This window comes from Oncorhynchus clarkii, chromosome 18, assembly GCF_045791955.1.
Source record: "Oncorhynchus clarkii lewisi isolate Uvic-CL-2024 chromosome 18, UVic_Ocla_1.0, whole genome shotgun sequence".
Lineage (NCBI taxonomy): Eukaryota > Metazoa > Chordata > Actinopteri > Salmoniformes > Salmonidae > Oncorhynchus > Oncorhynchus clarkii.
The window spans coordinates 8,135,671-8,148,170 of record NC_092164.1 but is presented as its reverse complement, the minus strand read 5'-3'; the positions used below and the strand labels follow the sequence as shown (position 1 = coordinate 8,148,170).

The window sequence follows — 12,500 nt, the reverse complement described above, 5'->3', positions numbered from 1 at the left end:
AGTCACCTTTAACACTGCACCACAGTGACTATAGCTGTGGAGGTCACCATTAATCCAGTCACCTTTAACACTGCAGCACAGTGACTATAGCTGTGGAGGTCACCACTGAGCCAGTCACCTCTAACACTGCAACACATTGACTATAGCTGTGGAGGTCACGACTGACCCAGTCACCTTTAACACTGCAACACAGTGACTATAGCTGTGGAGGTCACCACTGACCCAGTCACCTTTAACACTGCAACACAGTGACAATAGCTGTGGAGGTCACCATTAATCCAGTCACCTTTAACACTGTAACACAGTGACTATAGCTGTGGAGGTCACCACTGACCTAGTCACCTTTAACACTGCAACACAGTGACAATAGCTGTGGAGGTCACCATTAATCCAGTCACCTTTAACACTGCAACACAGTGACTATAGCTGTGGAGGTCACCACTGACCCAGTCATCTTTAACACTGCAACACAGTGACTATAGCTGTGGAGGTCACCACTGACCCAGTCACCTTTAACACTGCAACACAGTGACTATAGCTGTGGAGGTCACCATTAATCCAGTCACCTTTAACACTGCAACACAGTGACTATAGCTGTGGAGGTCACCATTAATCCAGTCACCTTTAACACTGCAGCTGATCTGTGTCTGCAACACAGGGACTATAGCTGTGGAGGTCACCATTAATCCAGTCACCTTTAACACTGTAACACAGTGACTATAGCTGTGGAGGTCACCACTGACCCAGTCACCTTTAACACTGCAACACAGTGACAATAGCTGTGGATGTCACCATTAATCCAGTCACCTTTAACACTGCAACACAGTGACTATAGCTGTGGAGGTCACCACTGACCCAGTCACCTTTAACACTGCAACACAGTGACTATAGCTGTGGAGGTCACCACTGACCCAGTCACCTTTAACACTGCAACACAGTGACTATAGCTGTGGAGGTCACAATTAATCAAGTCACCTTTAACACTGCAACACAGTGACTATAGCTGTGGAGGTCACCATTAATCCAGTCACCTTTAACACTGCAACAAAGTGACTATAGCTGTGGAGGTCACCATTAATCCAGTCACCTTTAACACTGCAGCTGATCTGTGTCTGCAACACAGTGACTATAGCTGTGGAGGTCACCATTAATCCAGTCACCTTTAACACTGCAACACAGTGACTATAGCTGTGGAGGTCACCATTAGTCCAGTCACATTTAACACTGCAACACAGTGACTATAGCTGTGGAGGTCACCATTATTCCAGTCACCTTTAACACTGCAACACAGTGACTATAGCTGTGGAGATCACCACTGAGCCAGTCACCTCTAACACTGCAACACATTGACTATAGCTGTGGAGGTCACGACTGACCCAGTCACCTTTAACACTGCAACACAGTGACTATAGCTGTGGAGGTCACCACTGACCCAGTCACCTTTAACACTGCAACACAGTGACTATAGCTGTGGAGGTCACCACTGACCCAGTCACCTTTAACACTGCAACACAGTGACTATAGCTGTGGAGGTCACCACTGACCCAGTCACCTTTAACACTGCAACACATTGACTATAGCTGTGGAGGTCACCATTAATCCAGTCACCTTTAACACTGCAACACAGTGACTATAGCTGTGGAGGTCACCATTAATCCAGTCACCTTTAACACTGCAACACAGTGACTATAGCTGTGGAGGTCACCACTGACCCTGTCACCTTTAACACTGCAGCTGATCTGTGTCTGCAACACAGTGACTATAGCTGTGGAGGTCACCACTGACCCAGTCACCTTTAACACTGCAACACAGTGACAATAGCTGTGGAGGTCACCATTAATCCAGTCACCTTTAACACTGCAACACAGTGACAATAGCTGTGGAGGTCACCATTAATCCAGTCACTTTTAACACTGCAGCTGATCTGTGTCTAAAACACAGTGACTATAGCTGTGGAGGTCACCATTAATCCAGTCACCTTTAACACTGTAACACAGTGACTATAGCTGTGGAGGTCACCACTGACCCAGTCACCTTTAACACTGCAACACAGTGACAATAGCTGTGGAGGTCACCATTAATCCAGTCACCTTTAACACTGCAACACAGTGACTATAGCTGTGGAGGTCACCACTGACCCAGTCACCTTTAACACTGCAACACAGTGACTATAGCTGTGGAGGTCACCACTGACCCAGTCACCTTTAACACTGCAACACAGTGACTATAGCTGTGGAGCTCACCATTAATCCAGTCACCTTTAACACTGTAACACAGTGACTATAGCTGTGGAGGTCACCACTGACCCAGTCACCTTTAACACTGCAACACAGTGACAATAGCTGTGGAGGTCACCATTAATCCAGTCACCTTTAACACTGCAACACAGTGACAATAGCTGTGGAGGTCACCACTGACCCAGTCACCTTTAACACTGCAACACAGTGACTATAGCTGTGGAGGTCACCACTGACCCAGTCACCTTTAACACTGCAACACAGTGACTATAGCTGTGGAGGTCACCATTAATCCAGTCACCTTTAACACTGCAACACAGTGACTATAGCTGTGGAGGTCACCATTAATCCAGTCACCTTTAACACTGCAACAAAGTGACTATAGCTGTGGAGGTCACCATTAATCCAGTCACCTTTAACACTGCAGCGGATCTGTGTCTGCAACACAGTGACTATAGCTGTGGAGGTCACCATTAATCCAGTCACCTTTAACACTGCAACACAGTGACTATAGCTGTGGAGGTCACCATTAGTCCAGTCACCTTTAACACTGCAACACAGTGACTATAGCTGTGGAGGTCACCATTAATCCAGTCACCTTTAACACTGCAACACAGTGACTATAGCTGTGGAGATCACCACTGAGCCAGTCACCTCTAACACTGCAACACATTGACTATAGCTGTGGAGGTCACGACTGACCCAGTCACCTTTAACACTGCAACACAGTGACTATAGCTGTGGAGGTCACCACTGACCCAGTCACCTTTAACACTGCAACACAGTGACTATAGCTGTGGAGGTCACCACTGACCCAGTCACCTTTAACACTGCAACACAGTGACTATAGCTGTGGAGGTCACCACTGACCCAGTCACCTTTAACACTGCAACACATTGACTATAGCTGTGGAGGTCACGACTGACCTAGTCACCTTTAACACTGCAACACAGTGACTATAGCTGTGGAGGTCACCACTGACCCAGTCACCTTTAACACTGCAACACAGTGACTATAGCTGTGGAGGTCACCACTGACCCAGTCACCTTTAACACTGCAACACAGTGACTATAGCTGTGGAGGTCACCACTGACCCAGTCACCTTTAACACTGCAACACAGTGACTACAGCTGTGGAGGTCACGACTGACCAAGTCACCTTTAACACAGCAACACAGTGACTATAGCTGTGGAGGTCACCATTAATCCAGTCACCTTTAACACTGCAACACAGTGACTATAGCTGTGGAGGTCACCATTAATCCAGTCACCTTTAACACTGCAACACAGTGACTATAGCTGTGGAGGTCACCATTAATCCAGTCACCTTTAACACTGCAGCACATTGACTATAGCTGTGGAGCTCACCACTGGCCCAGTCACCTTTAACACTGCAACACAGTGACTATAGCTGTGGAGGTCACCACTGACCCAGTCACCTTTAACACTGCAACACAGTGACAATAGCTGTGGAGGTCACCATTAATCCAGTCACCTTTAACACTGTAACACAGTGACTATAGCTGTGGAGGTCACCACTGACCCTGTCACCTTTAACACTGCAACACAGTGACAATAGCTGTGGAGGTCACCATTAATCCAGTCACCTTTAACACTGCAACACAGTGACTATAGCTGTGGAGATCACCACTGACCCAGTCACCTTTAACACTGCAACACAGTGACTATAGCTGTGTAGGTCACCACTGAGCCAGTGACCTTTAACACTGCAACACAGTGACTATAGCTGTGGAGGTCACCACTGAGCCAGTGACCTTTAACACTGCAACACAGTGACTATAGATGTGGAGGTCACCATTCATCCAGTCACCTTTAACACTGCAAAACAGTGACTATAGCTGTGGAGGTCACCATTAATCCAGTTACCTTTAACACTGCAACACAGTGACTATAGCTGTGGAGGTCACCACTGACCCAGTCACCTTTAACACTGCAACACAGTGACAATAGCTGTGGAGGTCACCACTGACCCAGTCACCTTTAACACTGCAGCACAGTGACTATAGCTGTGGAGGTCACCACTGAGCCAGTGACCTTTAACACTGCAACACAGTGACTATAGCTGTGGAGGTCACCATTAATCCAGTCACCTTTAACACTGCAACACAGTGACTATAGCTGTGGAGAAACCACTGACCCAGTCACCTTTAACACTGCAACACAGTGACTATAGCTGTGGAGGTCACCACTGACCCAGTCACCTTTAACACTGTAACACAATGACTATAGCTGTGGAGGTCACCACTGACCGAGTCACCTTTAACACTGCAACACAGTGACTATAGCTGTGGAGGTCACCATTAATCCAGTCACCTTTAACACTGCAACACAGTGACTATAGCTGTGGAGGTCACCACTGACCCAGTCACCTTTAACACTGCAACACAGTGACTATAGCTGTGGAGGTCACCACTGACCCAGTCACCTTTAACACTGCAGCACAGTGACTATAGCTGTGGAGGTCACCACTGAGCCAGTGACCTTTAACACTGCAACACAGTGACTATAGCTGTGGAGGTCACCATTAATCCAGTCACCTTTAACACTGCAACACAGTGACTATAGCTGTGGAGACACAACTGACCCAGTCACCTTTAACACTGCAACACAGTGACTATAGCTGTGGAGGTCACCACTGACCCAGTCACCTTTAACACTGTAACACAATGACTATAGCTGTGGAGGTCACCACTGACCGAGTCACCTTTAACACTGCAACACAGTGACTATAGCTGTGGAGGTCACCATTAATCCAGTCACCTTTAACACTGCAACACAGTGACTATAGCTGTGGAGGTCACCACTGACCCAGTCACCTTTAACACTGCAACACAGTGACTATAGTTGTGGAGGTCACCATTAATCCAGTCACCTTTAACACTGCACCACAGTGACTATAGCTGTGGAGGTCACCATTAATCCAGTCACCTTTAACACTGCAACACAGTGACTATAGCTGTGGAGGTCACCATTAATCCAGTCACCTTTAACACTGCAGCTGATCTGTGTGTGTGACCTACGTTTACGCACCGTCACCCGTAAAGAACCACGGGACGTGTTCATTTGACCTTTACCCTGTGGATTTTAACAGACTCCCCTCCGTCTGAGAGTCTGTGACAACATTGTACCACTCAAAATGGCACCCTATTCCCTATATAGTACCCTACTTCTTGAGAGATGTATAGGCCCTGGTTAAAGGAAGTGTACTATAAAGGAAATAGGGGGGTGTTGCCATTTATGGAGAAAGCCTGTGCCATCTGAGCCAATAGGAGGGGGGCACGACATTTCCGACCCGTACGAAATGTCACAGAGGGAGGAGCTTATTTTCCTTAGCTTCTACAGCGTCCCTCAAATGAACACTGGGTCCCTCTAATGCCCCCCCCCCCCCCCCCTTCCCTTCCCTTCTCACTCCACAACACCAAGCTGTGCTTCTATCTCTTCTCTCTCTCCCTGGTTATCTGACACCAAAGGTCCCTTGAATGTCCTGTCTCTTCTCTCTCTGTCCCTGGTTATCTGACACCGAAGGTCCCTTGAATGTTCTGTCTCTTCTCTTCTCTCTTCCTGGTTATCTGACACCAAAGGTCCCGTGAATGTTCTGTCTCTTCTCTCTCTCTTCCTGGTTATCTGACACCAAAGGTCCCGTGAATGTTCTGTCTCTTCTCTCTCTGTCCCTGGTTATCTGACACCGAAGGTCCCTTGAATGTTCTGTCTCTTCTCTCTCCCTGGTTATCTGACACCAAAGGTCCCTTGAATGTTCTGTCTCTTCTCTCTCCCTGGTTATCTGACACCAAAGGTCCCTTGAATGTTCTGTCTCTTCTCTCTCTCCCTGGTTATCTGACACCAAAGGTCCCTTGAATGTTCTGTCTCTTCTCTCTCTCCCTGGTTATCTGACACCAAAGGTCCCTTGAATGACATTGTGTTATTGCCGTCCCTCCATTGGGACATTACATGGCCCATCCTTCTTGTTAAATTGCCAGTGATCTGTGGTTGTGGTGGCCAGGGACCTAAAAATAGATTCCTTGAGTGAGAGGGAGGAGAGGGGGAGGAAGGGTGAGAGGGAGGAGGGGGGGAGGAGGGGGGGGGGGGGGGGTAAGAGGAGGAGGGGTGATGGGGCTGAAACACCTTCCTGCCAGAAACCTGATACATGTGAGAGGTGGATGGGTGAGGGGAGGGGGGGACTTCCTGTCAGTAACCTGATACATGTGAGAGGTGGATGGGTGAGGGGAGGGGGGGACTTCCTGTCAGTAACCTGATACATGTGAGAGGTGGATGGGTGAGGAAGGGGGTGAGGGGGGGGGGGGAATTCCTGTCAGTAACCTGATACATGTGAAGGGTGGGTGTGGGGGGACTTCCTGTCTAGTCAGTAACCTGATACATGTGAAGGGTGAGGGGGTGACTTCCTGTCAGTAACCTGATACATGTAAAGGGTGATGGGTGACTTCCTGTCAGTAGCCTGATAAATGTGAAGGGTGAGGGGGGACTTCCTGTCTAGTCAGTAACATGATACATGTGAAGGGTGAGGGGGGGACTTCCTGTCAGTAACCTGATACATGTGAGAGGAAGAGGGGTGACTCTTTAGAGCTCCAGCTCTCTCTCTCTCTCTCTCTCTCTCTCTCTCTCTCTCTCTCTCTCTCTCTCTCTCTCTCTCTCTCTCTCTCTCTCTCACACACACACACACACACACACACACACACACAAAAACACACACACACACACACACAAAAACACACACACACACACACACACACACAACAAGGGGTTGGCTAAGGCTGTGGCATCGTTCTATCTCTATTTCATTTCCGTTTCTGGGTTCTGCAGTAGAACAAATCCTAAAGTCCTAAAAGTTTAACTTTGACCAAGTCATTCCACGCTTCAATTCTGTGGACCAAAAAAAAAAAGTAGATGAGATTGTAGCTACGACTGTGAAGTATTTGGCCCCCTTGGAAATGCATACGATTGTCGGTTAAGGTAATGCTATTGGCAGGGCATTTCTCTCTTGTTAAAGCTCGCAGGTTCCAAGACACAAGTAATTTCCTGGATCGTCGAATAGCATTGATTTCAGGTGCATTGAAGTCACCATTGAATTGCATTTCTGGCCGAATGCAATCAGGCATCGCTGACAAATATTGATTAGAAATGAGAGGAGAATAAATAAATAAATAAACATCTCAAGTTTAGATGAAGAAACCAAAAATAAAAACATTTCTTTCATGTTTGACGTCTCTTCAGACACTTGTACGTATGGAATGAATCTGCTCCCTGTCTGTTTGTTCTGAATCTCTTATTAAAAGTGTGACGTTGTGCACCTACAACGTCTTTGAAAGAGCTGTGTGAGCGTGATTCGTATTTACACAACAGACAGTCGTACTATAATTGGCTGTGTCCGTAAGCAGACAACTTGAGTCTAGAGGACTCTGAGGTGGAGATGCTGAGGAATTGCTTTTTTTTACACTATATACAACATTGCCTCGATACTATATCGTTCCCGATACAACCTCTGCGGGCATTTCTACTACCCAGCATGCACCTCTCCTCGTTGGTAGAATTACAGATTCTTCCTATTTTCCTCGAGTGAAATTGAAAAATCGGATGTTCATTCTCTAGGGCCTTTTACTTCTTGTTCCCGTGTTAAGATTATATTTGGCAAATAAGACTCCTCATTTTTTTGTTGTGTGTGTGTGTGTGTGTGTGTGTGTGTGTATGTGTGTGTGTGTGTGTGTGTGTGTGTGTGTGTGTGTGTGTGTGTGTGTGTGTGTGTGTGTGTGCGCGCAACGGTACAGGAAATAGAATCCACCAGACAGACCATACCTATGCATTAGGAGGTATATTTCACCTGAGTAACACATGGCTTCGAGCTGCGCCTTTCACTTTAATAGTAGGTTTGTGAATTCCCTGCATCAATATTCCTCTTGGCTCTATTGCCCTCCCCAAAAAAAAGCATGGAAGATTGGGTAGTAGAAGAGGCATGGAAAGTTGGATTCTGGGTTGTAAAGTGTAAAGGAGAGATGGATGCTGGGTAGTAGAAGTGGTAAGGAGAGATGGATGCTGTGTAGGAGAAGTGGTAAGGAGAGATGGATGCTGGGTAGTAGAAGTGGTAAGGAGAGATGGATGCTGGGTAGGAGAAGTGGTAAGGAGAGATGGATGCTGGGTAGGAGAAGTGGTGAGGAGAGATGGATGCTGTGTGGGAGAAGTGGTAAGGAGAGATGGATGCTGGGTAGGAGAAGTGGTAAGGAGAGATGGATGCTGGGTAGGAGAAGTGGCACGGAAAGTTGGATTCTGGGTTGTAAAGTGGAAAGGAGAGATGGATGCTGGGTAGTAGAAGTGGTAAGGAGAGATGGATGCTGTGTAGGAGAAGTGGTAAGGAGAGATGGATGCTGGGTAGTAGAAGTGGTAAGGAGAGATGGATGCTGGGTAGGAGAAGTGGTAAGGAGAGATGGATGCTGGGTAGGAGAAGTGGTGAGGAGAGATGGATGCTGTGTGGGAGAAGTGGTAAGGAGAGATGGATGCTGGGTAGGAGAAGTGGTAAGGAGAGATGGATGCTGGGTAGGAGAAGTGGTGAGGAGAGATGGATGCTGTGTGGGAGAAGTGGTAAGGAGAGATGGATGCTGGGTAGGAGAAGTGGAAAGGAGAGATGGATGCTGGGTAGGAGAAGTGGAAAGGAGAGATGGATGCTGGGTAGTAGAAGTGGTAAGGAGAGATGGATGCTGGGTAGGAGAAGTGGAAAGGAGAGATGGATGCTGGGTAGTAGAAGTGGTAAGGAGAGATGGATGCTGGGTAGGAGAAGTGTTAAGGAGAGATGGATGCTGGGTAGGAGAAGTGATAAGAAAAGTTGCATGCTGGGATGTAGAAGTGATAAGGAGAGATGCATGCTGGGATGTAGAGGCGGTAAGGAGAGATGGATGCTGGGTAGTAGAAGTGGTAAGGAAAGTTGCATGCTGGGATGTAGAAGTGATAAGGAGAGGAGAGTGTGGTACAATATGACACTAGATAACAACGTGGACAGATTCCTCAGAGGGCAAAGAAGTGAGGAGAGGATTTCTAGGAAAATATACCTTCAAGGTGTTGCCACTATGACATTATTTCACTTCTCAGGCATTAAATAGGCCTACCAACACACACACACGCACACACGCACACACGCACGCACACACGCACACACACACACACACACACACACACAGACCCAGTAACACGCACACACACACACACACACACACACACACACAGAGACACACACACACAGACACACAGACACACACACACACACACACACACACAGACAGACACACACAGACACACACACAGACCCAAACACACACACACACAGAGACACACACACACAGACACACATAGAGACACACATAGAGACACACACACACACAGACACACACACAGACCCAAACACACACACACACAGAGACACACACACACAGACACACATAGAGACACACACACAGACACACACACAGACCCAGACACACACACACACACACACAGAGACCCAAACACACACACACACAGAGACACACACACACAGACACACATAGACACACACACACAGACACACATAGAAACATACACACAGACACACACACAGACCCAGACACACACACACACACACACACAGAGACCCAAACACACACACACACAGAGACACACACACACAGACACACAGAGACACACACACACAGACACACATAGACACACACACACAGACACACATAGAGACACACACACACACAGACACACACACAGACCCAAGCACACACACACACAGAGACACACACACACAGACACACATAGAGACACACACACAGACACACACACAGACCCAGACACACACACACACACACACACACACTGCCCACTAGCATTTTCACATAGGAAATGAATCACAACCACCTAAGATGTACTAGAGCCTTCAATGTAACAGCAACAGACGCTGAACATGTCGTAGTGACCCGCGTTCCCATACCTGTCGATGGGGGCCAGGGTCAAAGGTCAGGCCCTGCTGTGTCCTTGAGGGATTAACGGCTAATAGCTCTGTCAACAGTAGGCTCTGAAGGAGCACGACCCCAAAATGATGAATGGCCTGTCCCAGTTTCTCAGGGAGGGTGAGAGACACAGAGACCCCAGACACAAGGATGCGGTTATATGAGAGACAGAGACACTGTAACTCAGGGCTGTGGTTATATGAGAGACACAGTAACACAGGGCTGTGGTTATATGAGAGACACAGTAACACAGGGTTGTGGTTATATGAGAGACACAGTAACACAGGGCTGTGGATATATGAGAGACACAGTAACACAAGGATGTGGTTATATGAGAGACACAGTAATACAGGGTTGTGGTTCTATGAGAGACAGTAACACAGTAACACAGGGCTGTGGTTATATGAGAGACACAGTAACACAGGGCTGTGGTTATATGAGAGATACAGTAACTCAGGGCTGTGGTTCTATTAGACACAGTAACACAGTAACACAGGGCTGTGTTTCTATGAGAGACAGTAAACCAGTAACACAGGGTTGTGGTTATATGAGAGACACAGTAACACAGGGTTGTGGTGATATGAGAGACACAGTAACACAGGGTTGTGGTGATATGAGAGACACAGTAACACAGTAACACAGGGCTGTGGTGATATGAGAGACACAGTAACACAGGGTTGTGGTTCTATGAGAGACAGTGACCCAGTAACACAGGATTGTGGTTATATGAGAGACACAGTAACACAGTAACACAGGTTTGTGGTTAAATGAGAGACAGAGAAACATGGTTGTGGTTATATAAGAGACAGAGACACAGTAACACAGGGTTGTGGTTCTATGAGAGCCAGTAACACAGGGATGTGGTTATATGAGAGACACAGTAACACAGGGTTGTGGTTATATGAGACACACAGTAACACAAGGATGTGGTTATATGAGAGACAGTAACACAGGGTTGTGGTTCTATGAGAGACACAGTAACACAGGGCTGTGGTTCTATGAGAGCCAGTAACACAGGGTTGTGGTTCTATGAGAGACAGTAACACAGTAACACAGGGTTGTGGTTCTATGAGAGACAGAGACACAGTAATACAGGGTTGTGGTTCTATGAGAGACAGTAACACAGTAGCACAGGGTTGTGGTTCTATGAGAGACAGTAACCCAGTAACACAGGGTTGTGGTTATATGAGAGACACAGTAACACAGGGTTGTGGTTATATGAGAGACACAATAACACAAGGATGTGGTTATATGAGAGACAGTAACACAGGGTTGTGGTTCTATGAGAGACAGTAATACAAGGCTGTGGTTATATGAGAGACAGTAACACAGTAACTCGGGGCTGTGGTTCTATGAGAGACACAGTAACACAGGGTTGTGGTTATATGAGAGACAGAGACACAGTAATACAGGGTTGTGGTTATATGAGAGACTGGGTAACACAGGGCTGTGGTTATATGAGAGACACAGTAACACAGGGCTGTGGTTCTATGAGAGCCAGTAACACAGGGTTGTGGTTCTATGTGAGACAGTAACACAGTAACACAGGGTTGTGGTTCTATGAGAGACAGTAACCCAGTAGCACAGGGTTGTGGTTATATGAGAGGCACAGTAACAGAGTAACACAGGGTTGTGGTTATATGAGAGACACAGTAACCCAATAACACAGGGTTGTGGTTCTATGAGAGACAGAGACACAGGGTTGTGGTTATATGAGAGACAGTCACACAGGGTTGTGGTTCTATGAGAGACAGAGACACAGTAACACAGGGCTGTGGTTATGTGAGAGACAGTAACACAGGGTTGTGGTTCTACGAGAGACAGTAACACAAGGCTGTGGTTATATGAGAGACATTAACACAGTAACACAGGGTTGTGGTTATATGAGAGACACAGTAACACAGGGCTGTGGTTATGTGAGAGACAGTAACACAGGGTTGTGGTTCTACGAGAGACAGTAACACAAGGCTGTGGTTATATGAGAGACATTAACACAGCAACACAGGGTTGTGGTTATATGAGAGACAGTAACACAGGGTTGTGATTCTATGAGAGACAGTAACACAGTAACACAGGGTTGTGGTTATATGAGAGACACAGTAACACAGTAAGACAGGGTTGTGGTTATATGAGATACAGTAACACACTAACACAGGGTTGTGGTTATATGAGACACAGTAACACAGTAAAACAGGGTTGTGGTTATATGAGTAACACAGTAACACAGGGCTGTGGTTATATGAGAGACA

General features: G+C 47.0%; 1 protein-coding gene across 1 annotated transcript in view; it reads right to left on the bottom strand.

Moving 5' to 3' along the window:
- Nucleotides 1-10,178: 10,178 nt before the first annotated feature.
- The window catches only part of LOC139373950 (LIM and calponin homology domains-containing protein 1-like), a 29,261-nt gene continuing 26,939 nt past the window's right edge, over nucleotides 10,179-12,500 (bottom strand). The window contains exon 16 of the mRNA XM_071115032.1: nucleotides 10,179-10,361. Within this exon, the coding sequence (XP_070971133.1) occupies nucleotides 10,179-10,361 (183 nt within the window). The remainder of the gene's footprint in view (nucleotides 10,362-12,500) is intronic.